This window comes from Salmo trutta, chromosome 14, assembly GCF_901001165.1.
Source record: "Salmo trutta chromosome 14, fSalTru1.1, whole genome shotgun sequence".
In the NCBI taxonomy this organism is placed as follows: Eukaryota; Metazoa; Chordata; class Actinopteri; order Salmoniformes; family Salmonidae; genus Salmo; species Salmo trutta.
This window is the reverse complement of record NC_042970.1, coordinates 65,549,038-65,570,603: the sequence shown is the minus strand read 5'-3', so window position 1 is coordinate 65,570,603 and position 21,566 is coordinate 65,549,038. Positions and strand designations below refer to the sequence as shown.

Sequence of the window (21,566 nt, the reverse complement as noted above, 5' to 3'; positions counted from 1 at the left end):
TTGATCATCTCCTGGATGAAAAGTGAGGAAATTGACCGTTGCTTTTTATTTTCACTTTATTAACAAAAATCCTGAATTGCCACAGTTACTTTAATTGGAAAATAATTGGAAAGGCAACAGGCTTTTGAACCTTGAGGGAGAAGTCTACCACTGGGCAGCCCTGGGTGATGCAGCCCAGAGAAATGATGTCCACATGGGGGGAGAAATACTGGTGCAGGGAGTCTGAGGTCACCCCTCCACTGGCCTCGATTAGCACAAAAGGGAACTCCTCCTTCAGAAGCTGGGCTGCTGCATGGAGTTCCTGAGAGAGGAAGGGACAGACGAGGAATAGAGGCCGGAAGAGACGGGTGCGGGAAGAGACCGTGTAGGAAAGAAGAGATTGAACGAAATGCACAGCACTGACATACAGGAGGAAGAAGAATATTACATTGATAGTCCAATGTACATGAATGTCCAACGGAAATATGTCTTCTGCTTTATCATAAGCCCTCCAGTACGTCTCTACCTCTTCTACATTACTTCCCTGATGGCTTTGGGAAGTCCTTCATCAGTCTCACCTGTGGCTTAAAGTTGTCCAGCATGACAATGTCGGCTCCTGCCGTGGCCGCCTCACTGCCCTCCTCCCGGCTGCCGCACTCCACCTCAATCTTACTGCTGAAGCCACACACCGAGCGGGCGTCCCTCACTGCCTGGAAGACCCACAGGTAGGAATTACATCAAATCAGTTCTCTATCAGAACACAAAATTTATCTCTATTCAAACTGCACAGAGGGAAAACTTCAGCTCTCATATGAGAACAAGGCCAGATCTAATGGTACATCTTGGAATATGAAAGACTTACATGTATTTCATGCATTTGTAAAAGCATTTCAGAGGAATCGACAACCACAATAGTATAGGTTGATGTCAAATGTTGTACATTTTGAGACATCCACCCTTGCCTACCTGTGTGATATTCCCTGATGCCCATATATGATTGTCTTTCAGCATCACCATCCCACTCAGATCCTGTCTTTGCATGGACAAGCCGCCCACCAACATGGCATACTTCTCCACCAGCCGGAACCCAGGGGTGGTTTTACGCGTGCCAGCCACATGGCCATGCCAGCCTGCCTCCCTGGCGATGCTCTGTAGCTGGGAGCAGCGGGTGGCTATCCCCGAGGCCCGGGCCAGGCAGTTGAGGGCTGGTCTCTCCCCGAGGAGGATGCACCTTGCTGGGCCTCTGACCACAGCAGTCTGGGCCACCGCATCTGGACCTGGTGGAGGTGAAGTCAATGTAGAGTTTACCTAAAAATTACAAACATCATGTGAGTGAACTGTATCTAATGGTTAGATTGTAATCAGTTGGAATCTATTCCAATGGAATTTTGTGAATGCCAAACTCAAAGCATGTTTCCACAATACCTTCTCCAAATGAATTTGGCAGTGTGATCAGAGTTGGTGTATTGTCATCACATTTGTGAGGCATCTGTGTATTCTCTTAAACCTCCAGCATGCTTTAGACCAGGTTCATAGTTGGTCTCTTACCCAGCTGTGCTCCCTCTTTGTGTGCCCATTCCACAGTGCAGCTGAGTTCAGTGAAGACAGCAGTGAAGAAAGGCCTGCCTGCCAGCATGCTGCACGGCGTTTTACACAACAACCTGGCCTCGACCTCATGTGACCCCACACACAGCCCTGCAGGGTCAAAGTTCGGTGTGTCCTCTGCCAGCCACTCCCGTGCCAGCCGGGTCAGCGTGTGGGGAGGGAGGGTGTGTGACAAGTCATACTGTGGAGTTGTCATCTTGAGAGGTGAGCTAAAACGTTACGCCGGAAAGTTCTGTTAAGAATGGAGAAAGGGGTTAGTTCCAGTGCTTTAAATCTGATGATAGTTAACAGTTTGTAGTTTAAATTGTACCCTACAAAATGTCCTGAGTTCTGGTATGAATGAATCCCTGCTCTCAATGTGCTTTTTAGACCTGTTGCTTTGTAACAGTGTCCGTCTTCAGGTTAAGATTCACCACAAACAAAGAACGCTGGTGTGGTGGCCTAAAGGGGGCCGATGTGTTAGAAATGCCAGAGCCGATTACTGATCCCAGTCTGCTCCTGCGGGTGTGGTAATATAACTGGAGTACAAGTAAAGAGTGCAGATTGCAAAGAGCGATCTGTAAGCCACACCCTAGTGGGCGGAGCTAGGCATGTTGTTCGTAAACTTGGACACATTTTAGTAAGGAGATATCATACGGAGATAGAATCTCATTTTACAATGGGCCTGCGGTGGTTCTGTGTAGTTATGCTAATATACGAGTCAAGTACATTGCAGTCAATTTTATCTATGACCTAATAAGTAAGATCTTAGGGATGTGCTCACTAACCCCTTTTCTATTTCTCTGCATCTCCCAGGACAACGGCTGAGGGCACCCTGGCCGACACATGGACGTGCCTGGTCCCCCCCTCTGCCTGTTGCTGCCTCAGTCTCCCCCTCAAGTCGCTGCCCATTACCTACCCAGAAACGTGGATTTCTTTACTTACCATGACATCTATGAAAAGCCATCTGACCATAGGGTCTTGAAGTGTTTGTACCCTCTATAGCCTAGGTCTGGGTACTGTCTGAGCCTGCTGGTCACATATGACCGTGATTTAATACTGGATGGAAAACAGGCTGTTGCTCTTTCCTTATTGAAATGCATGGTGTATAATGAGGTCAATGTGTCAAGTGTAAGAAATGCAAATTACAATGAATTAACAACAGCGGTCTTAAATTTATGTTTCGTACAGTCCGATTTGGCAAGGGGGTTGAGGTCAATTCCATGGAAAAGCAATGCAGAATCATTTGAACCTTGACTATCATAACCCAAGAGCTAAAGCTGTATTAGACCATCTAGAAATCTGAATGGTTATATTTTTCCAGCCTATCCCCCAGTTTTACAAAAACGTGACAGGGCCAGGCTGTTGCAATAGCGGAATAAACATCCTTTATTCTGTTGGTGTGTGTACCTTTGTGTGCTTGTGTGATGGATGGGTCAATGTTCATAATAAATTGAATGACAATTCAGCCCAGTGGATCTTTATATTCTACAGATTCTGAACAGTCATGGAACAATTGTTACATGTGTTTTTGTTGCCATGTAGGCCTAGTATTTAGCCTTTGTTGGGGTTAGCCAATGGGACTGTAAGTCCTTAGGTGCTGATAGCTGAAGATGTGTTAGCTCCCAGGTGATGAGGCAGTGAGTGAGAGACGTGTCAAAATAAATACTTGCAGTATTTATGAATTTTGATAGTTTAAGTCAACTGTAATTCCACGGTCTAGCATCTGTGCAGTCCCGTGTGGCTCACTTGCAGAGGTGTGGGTCTGATTCTCATGGGGGACCAGTATGAAAATGTATGCACTCGCTACTACTGTAAGTCGTTCCCTTAGCTCCCCCCAACAGACTGGGTAAAGGCGTCAGCATGCTTCAGTTCAGCTGGCTCCTAGCTGAACCGAACGAGTGTGCTTGCATACTCCCTTAAAAGACCGTTGCTTGAAAAACAAGAAAAAAAACTGCAAGAGTACTGTTTGTCCATTTTTGAGATGCCGTAGCCAGTATACACTTCCTCAGAATTCATCTAAAATAACTCAAATTGGTCATAAATTCAGTCAAAAAAAGTCACGCAATTTTACATCTAAGATGTTTGGTGCAGTATTTCTCAATGAAAAAATGTGCATGAAAACTAGCAATCTCTTGTTGAATAATCCTTATTGTTGACCTATCACCGATAAAGGGGCGTAGACTTCGGTGAGGGTTTTTTCCAGCTGTTTGGGCACACAAAACCGATGTCCAAATCAAACATCACGAAATGCCATCATAATATACGCACAAACTCTTCCGAACTGTTTCGGCTGAGAAGCATGTGGACGCCTTAAGGCACATCTCTGATATCAAGAGATCTCAACCTTTAGTAAACTATTAGTCACACTTCCAGTTCACATAAAGTCTTTATTTTACTTGCTCAACAACAGAACAAAATGTCCAAATCAGACTGTACAAAACATACAATGAATTCACAATGGCTGTCTTTGTTGTGAAAAGTACAAAGTGTCTATAACAAGAGTCAATTACAATAATGTGAATTTCATGTCAACCAGGTCTCTCGTGAACAAGCAATTTATTCCGAGGACTGGTGGTCACTAGATAATCCAAAGAATTCTGTTAAACAGCGCCCCCCTTAGGCAGACCATTTTCTATTAAGAGTCTGGGACTTGTTTCCCACGCAAAGATATCTTAATTAAGTCATAGACAAAATTAACTGCAATACACATGTTCTGAAATATATTAGATTAACTAAACAGAACCACCACAGACCCATTGCAAAACGAGAGGCCTATCTCGGTAATAAAATGTGTCCCAGTGCACAAGCAACATGCCTAGCTCTGCCCACTGGGGCATGGCTTACAGAGCACTCTTTGCAATGGCAGTGTTCGATTCAGGATTAAGCTGAACCGAGGTGCACCGGTCTATGGCCTGCGTGGTGAACGGGTAAATGTGGTGAGGGCGGAGCGCTCTTCTCAAATCGAACCGTAATCTGCACTGCTCCGGTCACGTTAACAAGGCAGCATGGTCTATCGTTCAGAAATATACATCTCTTTTTCACAAAAGGCAATCACTTTGGCACGTGACAACACAGAATCCTACTCATTACAGGGCTGCCAACATTTGAAGAAAGTTGGAGTGAGATTTGCTATTTGAATTTCATTGCCACAACCCCTAGATGGGGGACTGGGGGTCCTCCCCCAAGAAAAGCTAATTTCCTGCAATTCTACATATTTTGACATGGCTTAGGCCTATTACCAGGTTTTAATTTATTTATTTTTTTACAAGTCAAGTGTATTCAGGATGCTTTGAACATTAAATGAAAATGAACATTCAGAATTCAACAACTTTGTTGCTTTGAGATTTTGGGGGGGGGATGAAATTTAAAGAATGCTAATTAAAAAAAGAAATTGTACATATCTTTGGGGTGGTTTGACACTTTATTCAGACAGTAATTAAATGAGATCGGGAGACATGCAAATGCTAGAAACAGTGCACCAAGTCTCCAATTTGTAAGTCGCTCTGGATAAGAGCGTCTGCTAAATGACTTAAATGTAAATGTAAATGTCTGCACAGTAAAATGTAATATTAATGGTTGATGGCAGTGGCTCACCAAATCATAGATTGCAGTCTCATTGTCCATAGAATGCTTTCAAGGTAGGGACACAAACATTTAGTATTTTGTAATTTAGGTGAACTCGCTCATTAAAATAGGGCTGGAATAGGGCTGGAAGAAAATCCTGCTCGCTCTCCAGAAGTGTTGGCCACCCCAGATCCATGTTTCCCAAGTGCTGGTTGTTTGAAAATGTTGTTATAACAATCGTTTCTCAAAATCGCCCACAATCCTTGCCATCATCTGACTCTATATAGACAAAACATTATGCATTTTAGGAGTTGAGTCCCCCTGTCATCTCTGCCTAGCACAATACTAAAATCTCAAATCATATTGGATTCCTGAAGCATTTAATATCAAATGCTTTTTGTATGACTTATTCAAAACTGTCCATGAAGGGCAGCAATAATGTATAGCCTAATATAATTAATTTTCAAAAGACAAGTTGGCATATCATATTTCACATGGGATTCATTTTTTAAATTCATTTCACCTTTATTTAACCAGGTAGACCAGTTGAGAACAAATTCTCATTTACAACTGTGACCTGGCCAAGATAAAGCAAAGCAGTGCGACAAAAACAACAGTTACACATGGGATAAACAAACAGTCAATAACGCAATAGAAAAATCTATGTACAGTGTGTGCAAATGTAGTAAGGTTAGGGAGGCAAGGCAATAAATAGGCCAATAGTGGCAAAATAATTACAATTTAGCATTAACTCTGGAGTGATAGATGTGCAAGTAGAGATACTGGGGTGCAAAATAGCAACAAAATAAATAACATGGGGATGAGGTAGTTGGGTGTACTATTTACAGATGGGCTGTGTACAGGTACAGTGATCGGTAAGCTGCTCTGACAGCTGATGCTTAAAGTTAGTAAGGGAGATATAAGACTCCAGCTTCAGTGATCGCAGGTTTATCGGTGGTGACAGTATTTCCTAGCCTCAGTGCAGTGGGCAGCTGGGAGGAGGTGCTCTTATTCTCCATGAACTTTACGGTGTGACAAAACTTTTTGGAATTAGTGCTACAGGATGAAAATTTCTGTAGCACTGTGTATATTGGTTCCTGACTTCCCTGAAAAGTTGCATATCGCAGGGGCTATTCAATGCTAATGCAGGACGCCACAGGCTGTTTTTGTGCTGGTCAAGGGCAGTCAAGTCTGGAGTAAACCAAGGGCTATACTTGTTCTTAGTTCTACATTTTTTGAATGGGGCATGCTTATTTAAGATGGTGAGGAAAGCACTTTTAAAGAACAACCAGTCATCCTCTACTGACGGGATGAGGTCAATATCCTTCCAGGATACCTGAGCCAGGTCAATTAGAAAGGCCTGCTCGCTGAAGTGTTTTAGGGAACATTTGACAGTGATGAGGGGCGGTCGTTTGACTGCGGGCCCATTACGGACGCAGAATGAGGCAGTGATCGCTGAGATCCTGGTTGAAGACAGCAGAGGTGTATTTAGAGGGCAAGTTGGTCAGGATGATATCTATGAGGGTGCCCATGTTTACAGATTTAGGGTTGTACCTGGTAGGTTCCTTGATAATTTGAGTGAGATTTAGGGCATCTAGCTTAGATTGTAGGATGGCCGGGGTGCTAAACATATCCCAGTTTAGGTCACCTAACAGTACGAACTCTGAAGATAGTTGGGTGGCAATCAATTCACACCCCTCAGCTGGGGGCTGAGGGGGGTCTATAACAAGCGGCAACAGTGAGAGACTTATTTCTGGAAAGATTAATTTTTAAAAGTAGAAGCGCGACTGTTTGGGCACCGACCTGGATTGTATGACAGAACTCTGCAGGCTCTCTCCGCAGTAGATTGCAACTTCGCCCCCTTTGGCAGTTCTATCTTGATGGAAAATGTTGTACTTGGGGATGGAAATTTCTGAATGTTTGGTGGCCTTCTTAAGCCAGGATTCAGACACGGCTAGGACATCAGGGTTAGCGGAGTGTGCTAAAGCAGTGAAAACAAATTTAGGGAGGAGGCTTCTGATATTAACGTGCATGAAACCAAGGCTTTTACGGTTACAGAAGTCAACAAATGAGAGCACCTGGGGAATGGGTGTGATGCTGGGGGCCACAGGGCCTGGATTAACCTCTACATCACCAGAGGAACAGAGGAGGAGTAGGATAAGGGTACGGCTAAAGGCTATAAGAACTGGTCGTCTAGTGCATTGGGAACAGAGAATAAAAGGGGCAGACTTCTGGGTGTGGTAGAATAGATTCAGGGCATAATATACAGTCAAGGGTATGGTAGGATGTGAGTACAGTGGGGGTAAACCTAGGCATTGCGTGACGATGAGAGCTTTCATCTCTGAAGATGCCAGGTGAAGTCTCCCCATGTGTAGGGTGTGACAAAATAGCTATCTAAGGCATGTTGAGCTGGACTAGGGTGCTCTACAGTGAAATAAAACAATAACTAACCGTAACAGCAGAAGACAAGGCATATTGACATTAGAGAAGCATGTGTAGCCGAGTGATCATAGGGTCCAATGAGCAGCAATAGGTGAGTCCGGGAGCCGTTCGGTAGTCGCTACTATGCTAGGCAAGCGGGAGGCACGGTGTTCAGAAAGCTAGCAGGCTGGGGCTAGCAGATGGGTCGTCGGTGACATCGCAACGGAAAAGACTGTTGAAACCACATCGGACGATTACGTCGGCAGACCAGTTGTGATGGATCGTCGGGGCTCCATGTCGGCAATAAAGGGTCCAGGCCAATTGGCAAAAGAGGCATTGTAGCCCACGAATTAGCGGGTATACATCTTCGGCTAGTCGGAAGATGGGCCTAGCTCGAGGCTAGCTCAAGGCTAACCGGTGCTTGCGTCGGGAATTGATTACACAGGTAAAACTGGGAAGTGGAATAATAAAATAACTGTGGGGAAAAATAGTAGTGTTCTTTCTGAAAAGCACAGTAATTACTCTATTGTAGCCCATTGTTAAGAATTAGAATTGTTCTACTGATCAGACTAAGTAAATAGATAAAATCTCCCGACACCCTAACCAAATTATTTTTATATTAATTGTCATCCCTGTAGAATCAAATTGGTTCACAATCTGTTTGACAAAATTATTTTCGTAGTTACAAACAGGCCACCCTATCAAACTAAATCATACTGTTGAGGTCTGTCTGCTGCCTTTTCGTTGTTACAGCCTAAATGCCTATTACCAAACGCGGGTACTAATGCAAGTGTGGATTAAATCGACTTTAGTACACGCTGTCAAAAGGCTGCATTAATAGGGACAGGAGCAACAGCAAACTAATTTTGTTGACAACATTGTACATAAAAAAGCACTGCCGTGCAGGTCTTTTAGAGTTTTATGAACACAGCAGAGTATGTTCTCTCTCTCTCTCTCTCTCTCTCTCTCCATTCATCTCCACTAATCTTGAGGGGCATTTCTTTAAAACATGCATCCATTCCCCTCGATCCCTTCCATAACTAGACCTGCTAGATAGCAAAAAAAGAAACACCCCTTTTTTAGGACCCCGTAACCTCAGATCTTCATTGTAAAGGGTTTAAACACTGTTTCCCATGCTTGTTCAATGAACCATAAACAATGAACATGCACCTGTGGAACGGTCGTTAAGACACTAACAGCTTACAGACGGTAGGCAATTAAGGTCACAGTTATGAAAACTTAGGACACTAAAGAGGCCTTTCTACTAACTTTGAAAAACACCAAAAGAAAGATGACCAGGGTCCCTGCTCATCTGCGTGAACGTGCCTTAGGCATGCTGCAAGGAGGCATGAGGACTGCAAATGTGGCCAGGGCAATAAATTGCAATGTCTGTACTGTGAGAGACGCCTAAGACAGCGATACAGGGAGACAGGACAGACAGCTGATCATCCTTGCAGTGGTAGACCACGTGTAACAACACCTGCGCAGGATCAGTACATCCGAACATCACACCTGGGGGACAGGGCATGTTGTTGCCATCCTGTACGTGTTACACTAGGAACGCACAATCCCTCCATCAGTGCTCAGACTGTCCGCAATAGGCTGAGAGAGGCTGGACTGAGGGCTTGTAGGCCTGTTGTAAGGCAGGTCCTCACCAGACATCACCGGCAACAACGTCGCCTATGGGCACAAACCCACCGTCGCTGGACCAGACAGGACTGGCAAAAAGTGCTCTTCACTGACGAGTCGCGATTTTGTCTCACCAGGGGTGATGGTCGGATTTACGTTTATGGTCAAAGGAATGAGCGTTACACCGAGGCCAGTACTCTGGGGCGGGATCGATTTGGAGGTGGAGGGTCCGTCATGGTCTGGGGTGGTGTGTCACAGCATCATCGGACTGAGTTTGTCGTCATTGGAGGCAATCTCAACGCTGTGCGTTACAGGGAAGACATCCTCCTCCCTCATGTGGTACCCTTCCTGCAGGCTCATTCTGACATGACCCTCCAGCATGACAATGCCACCAGCCATATTGCTCGTTCTGTGAGTGATTTCCTGCAAGTCAGGAATGTCAGTGTTCTGCCATGGCCAGGGAAGAGCCCGGATCTCAATCCCATTGAGCACGTCTGCAACCTGTTGGATCGGACGGTGAGGGCTAGGGCCATTCCCCCCAGAAATGTCCGGGAACTTGCAGGTGCCTTGGTGGAAGAGTGGGGTAACATCTCACAGCAAGAACTGGCAAATCTGGTGCAGTCCATGAGGAGGAGATGCACTGCAGTACTTAATGCAGCTGGTGGCCACACCAGATACTAACTGTTACTTTTGACCCCCCTTTGTTCAGGGACACATTATTCCATGTCTGTGGAATTTGTTTAGCTTGTGTCTCAGTTGTAGAATCTTATGTTCATACAAATATTTACATGTTAAATTTGCTGAAAAAACCCCGCAGTTGACAGTGAGAGGACGTTTCTTTTTTTGCTGAGTTTAGATATGGTTCACAGTGCTGTGGCAAGACAAGACAATGATAGAGGTTCCGCTCGTGATGTTAAATTGCAGGCGCAGATGCTGATTTCAAAACGATTTGGAGCACAGTTGAACACGCGGACAATACAATGGACTAAGTAGAAAAATAAATCCAATACTCCTCAATGCGTGAGATAGAGGTGTGCCGTGAGAGTGAGAAGAGGGTCAAATGCGTGTGTCTCACAGTCAATGCGTGAGAGTTGGCAGCTCTGTCATTACTACACCTCAAGTTTGTTTTTGAGCCGACTTCACCGTTGACCAGAGCGAGTCACCTGACTCACACCCGGGAGGCAGCCTGGTTCCAAAACAGATGCAATCAGTTTTCACCCAACTACCGGGGCAACTAGCCCAGATCATCAAATACCGCCAGTGGTTCCCACTACATCACACAGCCAAAGTCAAAATTGGCTATGTCATAAAAATTCACATAAACTAAAAGTAGCTTTTTGGTCTTAATTTAAGGTTAGGCATAAAATTAGTAGTATGGGTAGGATTAAGGTTAGGTTTAAAATGTTTAAGATAAATTGTAGGAATGCGTTTATGACTTTGTGGTTGTGTTAACAAGTGACAACCCTTTGCAATCAATAGTAATGGAGAGTTTTTATAGGCACTAAATCTGCAATGGCTCGTTGGCCTAATGCCTCGTTCACGTATGAGTTGGAACTAGGAAACTTGTAATGTCCGACTTGATAAGTGGTTGACGTGGCACGTGTATAAATACATTCAGTTAGCAAGTCGGAGATTTCCGAGTTTCCTAGTTCCGAATCGCACGTGAAAGCGGCAAAAGCCTAAGGGAAAATTAAGTATTTTTGGGGATAAACGCCAAAGGTCTGTGGTAAACACAGGCTTAGGATATCTTATGTTTTGTTCTATAACATAATCTTCATCAGCTAACAACACTTGTGTATTCAAAACAAGCACATAAAGGCTTCACAATTCATAAAAGGTCATGTTAACGGACTGATAGTCTCAAAACAAAAAGTATAAGAACTCCTAGACCTTATTTTCGGCGTTTATCCCGAAACCCCATTCACTTCCCCCATATGAATGGCTGAACGAAATAGAGGTAACTCCTTTCCGGTTTTTAGGACAACAAGCTGGCAAGCTATATGGACGCGTTCATCTGCCCAGGCGTTGCTTACGCATGCCATATCTTACAACGGTTGGACAGGTATTTTAAGTATCCGCTAACCACATATGTTATAGCAATCGGTCAGTCGATGATGTTGTACGCAACATTGTTGACGCATGCAACGTCTGGGAACAAGACCTAGCTATTGCCACGTTTAAAGACAACTCGGGAAAAAAAACCGAGCCCCAACTTGTAAAAATATTTTTCACTGTAATTCCAACTCGGAAACTCGGGCATCTTTCTAGAGCTCCGATATATGACCTGAAGATAACTGACAACCTTGTTTTTTTTTCGAGTTCCCATTTCATTGGTCGAAATGTTGTAATCAAGCATGCTATATTTAAGCAATAAGGCTTGAGGGGGTGTGGTATACGGCCAATATACCAAGTCTAAGGTCTGTTCTTATTCACAACGCATCGCGGAGTGCCTCGACATATGGCCATATACCACAACCCCCCCTGCCTTATTGCTATTATAAACTGGTTATCAACGTAATTAAAGCAGTAAAAATGTGTTTTGTCATACCCGTGGTATACGGTCTCATATAACACGGCTGTCAGCCAATCAGTATTAAGGGCTCTAACAACCCAGTTAATAATTATTTGTAATCATCTTCTCTTCTTCCGAAATCCACCGGGTATTCGTTGGTACTCTTGATGATGTGTTTATCTCTGCACCCAATGTGCTTTTTCGACGTGGTGTTTTTTTAACAGTGTCCTTCTTCAGGTGAGGATTCCCCACCACAAACGAAGAAAGCTTGCCTGCAAGTTGTGGTTCGGCCTTTCAATACTTACAAAAACATTTCCTTCAAAATGCAACCACGGGAAAGCTTTCTCCCACTGTGCGTTGTATTTGTATTGTTTCCCACCGGCAGTGGTTGGCGAAACGGGGGCAACGCCGGTGGCAGTGTTAAGGCTACTGCTAGCCGAATCTTGTGTTGGTGGCTCGGCAAAATCAGTATCGACAAGATCAGTGGCCTCCTTGGGATCCTGTTGACATTGTCGCATAAAATGTAATTGGATGCTCTTCATTCTCCTTTACAGTCGCGAGTCAAAACGGGCGCACGGTAGGTACTAGTCTCAAAGGCTCGCGGTTCCAGCCTCTGACTAGTCTATGATTGGCGCGTTCAGCTACGCAAAGTTAAACTCGGCTACTATTGGCTCGTTGAGCTGCGCGTTGTCCTGCTTACTTCCTTGTTCAAGGTCCGTACTGTTTTTTTTAATGGACTTCAAGTGCATGTCACAGAACAATGAGACTGATATCTTGCCGGATGTATCAATATGAAGCATCCGCTTTGCGTTTCCACTCAGATGAAGCCCAGTGGCCGGCAGTGGGAGAAGATGGAACGAGATGGATTTTTACCGACATTCTGCAAACTTTCATCGATGAAACATTTGAAATCAAAGGTTCGGTTCACAAAACTAAAAATCTGTTACGAACAGAGTGGTCTAAGTTTTGTAGACTTTACCCTTTGCCAAATTTTTTTTTTTTTAATTGCGTCGTTTAGGAGTGCAAAGGCGAATTTAATTGCAAAGCGCTCTTCAGAGTAGGCGTTCCCTAACGGAAATATGCAAACATATGCTAGAACGCATCAATAGGAACTCACTAGCTTGTGCTTGCTCGCCACACGTCTTTGTTTTTCTGCCCACAATAACTCAATTGTTCCCATTTGAAAAGACAGACCGCAGCCTATCTTGGTTTAGTTAAAAATCTTTATCATAATTCATTAAAACGTTGTCCTTTAAGATATGTACAATTAGATTTACTTCTACCTCATAGCGTTTTATTCCCTTCATATTCTAAAACCTTCATAAAAGGCATTGGTTAAAGGTAAATTAATCCATGAACACGAATATTATTTAACATTTCTTAAAAATGACCCAATTTTCAAGAATTTGATTATATAATCTGAAAGCCCATTCAAAAACAGCACTGGACTTGGACCAGGATGTAGGCGGGTATGTGCTCATGACCTTTCAGTTCGCACACATTTTGTTCCATATGTAAGTAAAATGGTCGCACTGTAGAGCCCTGCAAGTGTCAAAATATGAAATGTTAAGTATTTGCATAATGGATCGTCAAGAAGAACATGAAAAAGTCTAATGGTGCATTCAAGTGCTAGTGGGAACTAGGAAACGCCAAAAATGTCCGACTTGCTAACTGGTTGCACATACCGGCTGTTTGTTTTGTCCCGCCTACTTCCTGGTCGAAGTCCTGTATAACTACCCCCAGTTAATTCGGAAATGTCAGTTTCCAAGTTCCGACTAATACGTGTAGGTTAAAGGTTAGGTTACTCTTAGCTCTCAAACTCCAGGTAGCCATTCTGCCCCGTGAACTACAATCCTGACTTTGTGTTTTAACGTTTAGAAACGTCAATAATCATCGCTTGCTATACGGATTTCGAAACATATGACCCTTATCTTTCATCAGCGAGAAAGAATCTTTCAAATAAAAAAGATACACTTACTGTAGCAGTTTTGCACAGATCAATACAGCCAAGGGTTCCTCCATCCAACGAAATTACACTTCCCGAGTTACGCTTACACAGGTGTTCGCAGTTGTGTAAAGTACTTAAACGAAGCATTTGTGTTTAGTGTGTCCATCAGATCAGAGACAGTCGGGATGACCAGGGATGTTCTCTTGATAAGTGCGTGAATTGGACCATTTTCCTGTCCTGCTAAGCATTCAAAATTTACTTTTGGGTGTCTGGGAAAATGTTAAAGTACATTTTTCTAAAAGTTGTCAAATATAGATAGTAAAGTACAGATACTTAAACTACTGAAGTAGTACTTTAAAGTATTTTTACTTAATGATATGAGTGTTGAAGTGTGCCCCTGGCTATCTGTAAATACATAAATACATAAAATGTTGCTGTCTGGTTTGCTTAATATAAAGAATTTTCAATGATTTATACTTTTGATACTTAAGTATATTTAAAAACCAAATACTTTTACTCAAGTAGTATTTTACTGGGTGACTTTCACTTTTGAGTAATTTTCTATTAAAAAGGTATCTTTACTTTTACTCAAGGACAAGAATTGAGAACTTTTTCCACAACTGGGTGTTCGGAGCATGCTAGATAGCCAATTAGCACAGGTGGTCGCCTCGTCTTCGGTCTGTTTTCGTAAACAAGCGCTGTAACATTGAGATATGGCCATGTGGGAACACTAACCCTATCAAGGTGTGTATCATTGCAACCTTTTGTTTTTTGAAAATGATTTCACACTGATATGATAGATAAGGTCCTTATGCTTCCAAAACAGTACCAAAAGCGATACATGCCAAGGTTCAGACCGAGCATCTGGGATCTCAACAAATCTCTCCCCCCCCCCACCCCCATGATCAAGGGCTAGGTTATTCTGAACCACAGCTGTTTGCATCCTATTGCACCTGTTTGCATCCTCAAATGGCAGCTATAATGTGCTTATCAACTGAAGACTATTTTAGAGACTTGCAAAAGTCATTTTGTCTGCAGAGATTATCCATTGTAATAACATTTGGTCCACAGCAATGGTTGTGTATAACAGTGGTTCTCAAACCTTTGCGTTATTGTATCTCCAATCACATTTTGCTCTGATCCAAAATACCCCCTTATGTGCAAGTTCTTACGTATCTCAGGACCTACAGCAACAAATGTTATAGTAATGTTTACAATTTTGGTGTACTTAAACACTATTCAACAATATAAATACAATAAATCAAATATCCAAATGAAATTATTAATATGGATATACAATGGGCTACAGAGGAATGTTTATTCACCACAAAATTAACAAAAGTAACAATGTTCCTCTTTTCTTTTCTTTATTGATTTGATTCATTGATTGTTTAGGCCATTCAAAGCTGACAACACCAGAAAAGTGGAATTTGCTCATGTTGTAATGTTTACAAGCTAAGTGAAGAATGTGAAAATCAGTCACATTGAGTTACAGCTTTGAAAAAACTATTTGTCTTCTTGTTTTTTCATGTGTTTTTGTTGAACCAGACAATCTGAGCAAAACAACAGTTCTCAGAGACATTTCAAGTTTGGGATGATCTTCACTGACATGTCAATTTAATTTCAGAGTCCCCCTTATTGGTCCCAAAGCCTTAAAAGTTATGATCATAATGAATTTAGATTGCCTTACTTCTGGAACTATAAGTTATTCTAAAGCACAACAGATGTCACTTTCCTAAATGCAAAGTGGTGGTTTGGTTTTGGAAATATTCACCTGAGTGTAGTGCAATATGCAGTTCTGACAAGAAGTGAAAGGGATGCAGGGCTGCCTTAAACCTACAACTTATAACACTGCACAATATAAACAGAGATCGTTTATGATGATGTCAGACAACTCTTGCGCAGCACTGCGCAGACGGGATGCTCTCAAACGCATCCCGTAGCCTCACTAGAAATGGAAGAGCAAGCAAAACATCTCACTCGCTCCATTTTTTCTGTTTCATATGCTGTATAGTCAATTAACTAGCTGAGAAGACCAGACCATCTTGGCACTCCCCCACCATTGTAAAAAAGATTTGGGAAGCTATAGAAATTCATGAATGTCTACATTTGTTTTGCCACATTTATTCTATTACAGACACCTTAATGCACTTTTAAATTATATTATCTGAGCTACATAAAAGTAATTTTGTCCTTGAACCATTTAATTCAAAACTGCTTCTTCTGAGGAGTGCCATTATAGCTGACCGGTGCTTTCAAAGCCTCTCATTGGCCAATACATAGCATCAGCATCAGCCCTTGATCATGACACAGTTCCATACATTACCCATAACAACTGGGAATTCAGAAATCTCAGACTTACAACTTCAGTGTGTTAAAGACAACTGGGAACTTGAGAGAATTTAAAAAAAATAAAAAAAATAAAAATAAAAAAACAAACTAGCTCTGACAGGGAAAAATCATTTTCAACAGTCATCCAACTCGGAACTCCAACTCAAGAACTCTGGCTTCTTTCTAAAGCTCGGACTTTCTGACCTGAAGATCACTGACGTCATGATTTCACCTTGTATTTTTCAGAGTTCCCAGTTGTCTTGAACGCACCTTAATGCATTGGTCTACCACAGTATGAGTCATAATACCCATAAAACCTAGCGGTCAAACATGGAAATGGTTACAATCGTTTTTACACCATTCGGTCATAAATAAGGTTACATAACCTTGCCCATACTAATGATCTGCTGTCCAGAGGGTAACAGCAAACAATGTTTTTCCGCAGTAAACACACTTGATTCGAGAGGATGAATCAGTCCATCTCTGAAACCTCAAAGCCAGACTAAAATAATTCAGCGAGCTAGGGTAGCTATAGGTCAAGTAGTCCTTGAAGTAGGCTACCCACCCACCCCTCACCCACCCACAGACATTACTAGTTACTAGTCAAGGATCATATCACCTCCACCTTACCGGCCACCCTAGACCCACTTCAGTTTGCATACCGTCCCAACAGGTCCACAGACGACGCAATCGCCTGCACACTTCCATATCCCATCTGGACAAAATTAATACCTATGTATGAACGCTGTTCATTGACTACAGCTCAGCTTTCAACACCATAGTACCCTCCAAGCTCATCATCAAGCTGGAGGCCTGGGTCTCAACCCCGCCCTGTGCAATTGGGTCCTGGACTTTGACGGGCCGCCCCCAGGTGGTGAAGGTAGGTAACATCTCCACTTCGCTGACCCTCAACACTGGGGCCCCCTCCTATACTCCCTGTTCACCCACGACTGTGTGGCCATGCACGTCCCCAACTCAATCATCAAGTTTGCAGACGACAACAGTAGTGGGCTTGATTACCAACAACGAGACAGCCTACAGGGAGGTGGTGAGGGCACTCGGAGTGTGGTGTCAGGAAAACAACCTCTCACACAACGTCAACAAAACAAAGGAGATGATCTTGGACTTCAGGAAACAGCAGAAGGAGCAGCCCCCCTATCCACATGGAAGGGACAGCAGTGGAGAAGATAGATGGAAAGTTAAGTTCCTCAGCATACACATCACAGACAAACTGAAGTGGTCCACCCACACAGACAGTGTGGTGAAGAAGGCGCAACAGTGCCTCTTCAACCTCAGGAGGCTGAAGAAATTTGGCTTGGCACCCAAAACCCTGACAAACGTTTACAGATGCACAATTGAGAGCATTCTGCATCACAGCCTGGTACAGCAACTGCACCGCCCTCAACCGCAAGGCTCTCCAGAGGGTGGTGCAGTCTGCACAACGCATCACCGGGGGCAAACTACCTGCCCTCCATAACACCTACAGCACCCGATGTCACAGGAAGACCAAAAAGATAATTAAGGACATCAACCACCCGAGCCACTACCTGTTCACACCGCTACCATCCAGAAGGTGAGGTCAGTACAGGTGCATCAAAGCTGGGACTGAGAGACTGAAGAACAGCTTCTATCTCAAGGCCATCAGACTGCTAAACAGCAATCACTAACCAGAGGCAGCTGCCTACATTGAGACCCAATCACTGGCCACTTTAATAAATAGATCACTAGTCACTTTATACAATGCACTCTAAATAATGCCACTTTAATAATGTTTACATATAGTATATACATGTAATATAAGATATTTTATACCATCTATTACACCTTGCCTATGCCACTCAGCCATCACTCATCCATATACATATTCTCATTCTCCCCTGTAGATTTGTGTGTATTAGGTAGTTGTTGGGGAATTGTTAGATATTACTGCACTGTCGGAACTAGAAGCACAAGCATTTCGCTACACTCACATTAACATCTGCTAAACACGTGTACGTGACAAATAAAATTGCATTTGATTATAAAGAACACCTAGCCATAGCTTCCCCAAGTTAGCTACCATGCTAGACTGTTGGTTTATAAAAGCCAAAGAAAGAAACTTGTTTTGATGAATTTCTCATGCATCTAAATGGCTATGCAAATAGCAGTCTAATGTTGCTAACTAACTAACCAACCATGAGCTACCTAGCTAGATAACATGCATTTTTTATTAAAAACTTGCCCAAGACAGTTCACAGAATTGTCCATTTAAACAACGTGAACCAATTTATGAATTACTAAATTTAGCAGTTAATCCAGAGATTCTTAACTTTGTCTCGATTCTGCAGTCTCCTCCAAATCATCATGGCCCTGGTGAGATGTGAAGCTTGAGACAGACATTTGTAGTTCTATATGATTACAGATTAGCAGCTAATTAGCATTTCATTTTTGGCAGGCAAATACAAGTCACCTTGTCCAAGAGAGATTTGCACCGGTTTCAAAACATCATGCCAGTGTAAGTCTACACGAAACACAGCCCTTTTTTTTTTTTTTTAAAGTGTTTCTAAAATCCACAATGGTTTTATAGGTATAATGACAGGTCCACTATGGGGCACAGTGGAGTTGTCATAATACCCATAAAACCTAGTGGTCAAACAGGGAAATGGTTCCAATAGTTTTTTTCACCATTCATTTTATCCATTGTGGATTTTCATGGCTAAAGTTTGATTTGATTGATGACATTACAGCTGTAGAATATTTAACTGTCATTTTCACATGAGGACAAGTGCAGTTTTTCATTAAACATTTAATTGATAACACTTGACATATCAATCAAATAGTGGGAAGGATCCTATAAATCAAGACTGAATGCATGTACCATTCTGAATAAATAAAGCCTTTCAAGATTGGTTCTGAAACTACAATACACGCTGGATGTCTAAACAATTCAATTCTGGATGTCAATAGATTTTTAGATTCAGTCTCATCAATGACAACATTCTAGAACGGCGTTATCACTCAATGTCTTTTATCCGGGGTAATCTGATGAGTGATTATACAGTGCATTCGGAACATATTCAGAGTCCTTGATTTTTCCCCCACATTTTGTTATGTTATAGCCTTATAAAATTGATTAAATAGTTTTCCCCTCATCAAGCTATACACAATACCCCATAATGACAAAGCAAAAACACTTTTTTTTCTGCAAATGTATATTAAAAGAAAAACTGATCACATTTACATTAGCATTCAGACCCTTTACTCAGTACTTTGAAGCACCTTTGGCAGCGATTACAGTCAAGTGTTCTTGGGTTTGATGCTACAATCTTGGCACACCTGTATTTGGGGAGTTTCTCCCATTCTTCTCTGCAGATCCTCTCAAGCTCTGTCAGGTTGGATGGGGAGCGTCACTGCACAGCTTTTTTCAGGTCTCTCCAGAGCTGTTTGATAGGGTTCAAGGCCAGGCTCTGGCTGGTCCACTCAAGGACATTCAGAGACTTGTCCCGAAGCCACTCCTGCGCTGTCTTGGCTGTGTGCTTAGGGTCGTTGTTTTGTTGGAAGGTGAACCTTCAACCCAGTCTGAGGTCCTGAGCACTCTGGAGCAGGTTTTCATCAAGAATCTCTCTGTACTTTGCTCAGTTCATCTTTCCCCTCAATCCTGACTAGTCTCCCAGTCCCTGCCACTGAAAAACATCACCACAGCATGATCCTGCCACCACCATGCTTCACCCTAGGGATGCTGCCAGGTTTCCTCCAGACATGACGCTTGGCATTCAGGTTAAAGAGTCCAATCTTGGTTTCATCAGACTAGAGAATCTTGTTTCTTGTGGTCAGAGTCTTTAGGTGCCTTTTGGCAAACTCCAAGCGGGCTGTCATGTGCCTTTTACTGAGGAGTGGCTTCAGTCTGGCCACTCTAGCATAAAGGCCTGATTGGTGGAGTGCTGTAGAGATGGTTGTCCTTCTGGAAGGTTCTCCCATCTCCACAGAGGAACTCTGGAGCTCTGTCAGAGTGACCATTGTGTTCTTGGTCACCTCCCTGACCAAGGCCCTTCTCCCCCGATTGCTCAGTATGGCTGGGGCGGCCAGCTCTAGGACATGCACTGTCAACTGTGGGACTTTATATAGACAGGCGTGTACCTTTCCAAATCATGTCCAATCAATTGAATTTAGCACAGGTGGACTCCAAGTTGTAGAAACAATCCAAGGATGATCAATGGAATAGGATGCACCTGAGATACATTTCTAGTCTCTTAGCAAAGGGTCTGAATACTTATGTAAATAAGGTTTCTGTTTTATAAATGTGCCAAAATGTCTAAAAACCCGTTTTCACTTCGTCATTATGGGGTAGTGTGTAGACTGATGAGGAAAAACATTGATTAAATTAATTTTAGAATAAGGCTGTAATGTTACAAAATGTGGAAAAAGTCTAGGGGTCTGAATACTTTCCGAATGCACTGTATCATTTATAAAGTAACTCTTCCCTTGTAGAATGTTGACAGCAGTATAAGACATTGTATTTTTTAACAGGATAAACTTAATCCCTCATGGCCCTGACCAAACCGGTAAATTGCCCGTCACTCTGGCTGTACTTCTCCACATGGCCAGGCTTATAGTGGTCTTCTGCACTTTTAATGCTCTTATGCTTATCCTTTAAAAATGCCATAAGGTCTGAAATAGACACCAAGTCGACATACTGTACAAGCAATTATCTAGGCTAAGTAATACAAAATGATTTTATGATCTACTGCTCTGCTAGCTGAACAATTATCTATGCAAAGTAATACAAACATATGTTCTGATCTACTGCTTTGCTAACTAGCTAGCTAAAGTGTAGTCAGTGGCTAAATTAGACAAAGGGGACAGAAGAATTTCTACACTTTATTAAATTATTTTAAATACAGCACATGGAATCATCTTGGATTTGATACAGGTCTCTGATTGCGCTTGCTGAGGTCTTCTATGTTGGTAATTAGCGTTTCGAATGTGAGAGTAAATTGAGGCAAATATATTGATAAAACTCACCTTGTCTGAGAGAGAATTAAACGGTTGTCAAACCGTCACAGCAAGGTAAGCCTACACCAAACACACACTTAATTTAAAGTGTTTGTAAAATTCCCAACGTGAAAAATGTATGGAATTATTTCCATGCTTTACCGCTAGGTTTTATAGGTATTATGACCCGCCCACTGTGGCGGACTATTGGGCAAAACAGGGTTGGCTTAGATTGTTGACAACATGTAAACTATATTTTGTGTCCAATGTTTATTGAAAACATAAATACATTTGCACAGTGAGCACTTGTCTCTCAAATACATAGTTACATTGTTCGTTAATTAGCTAGCACAGTTTTGTCACATTAGCATAGACATTGCATCAGTCTCAACACCCCAGCACAATACATGGTATCAATAACAAGATTAAACTAGCTGAAATGAGCCACCTACGATGCCCCAACATGGCAGCTTCTTGTCATTGTTGGTATCTGGCCATCCAGAATCACAACAACACACAGACTTCTGCCTCCATTGAAGCGTGCGCATCGTTTTCGTTGTCAGCTAACCCATCTATGGGAGAGCCGCTCCTTAAGCAGACCGGAACTGTGACATTTTTTTTCAA

General features: G+C 42.6%; 1 protein-coding gene across 4 annotated transcripts; it reads right to left on the bottom strand.

Annotated features, from left to right (window-relative positions):
* On the bottom strand, nucleotides 1-21,561 carry LOC115208659 (nicotinate-nucleotide pyrophosphorylase [carboxylating]-like). Of its 4 annotated transcripts, none has more exons than XM_029776886.1 (5): nucleotides 20,973-21,561; nucleotides 1,528-1,816; nucleotides 946-1,256; nucleotides 558-689; nucleotides 1-301 (listed from the first exon to the last, which is right to left on the bottom strand). In XM_029776886.1, exons 2-5 carry the CDS (start codon nucleotides 1,778-1,780, stop codon nucleotides 86-88), a joined length of 912 nt encoding a protein of 303 aa, XP_029632746.1. In that variant the 5' UTR covers nucleotides 1,781-1,816; nucleotides 20,973-21,561; the 3' UTR covers nucleotides 1-85. The 4 variants fall into 4 exon arrangements, with proteins under 4 accessions (XP_029632746.1, XP_029632745.1, XP_029632747.1 ...); XM_029776885.1 differs by lacking the exon at nucleotides 20,973-21,561 and adding an exon at nucleotides 13,671-13,742; XM_029776887.1 differs by lacking the exon at nucleotides 20,973-21,561 and having other exon boundaries at nucleotides 946-1,287; nucleotides 1,528-1,780.
* Between the last annotated feature and the right edge of the window lie 5 nt (nucleotides 21,562-21,566).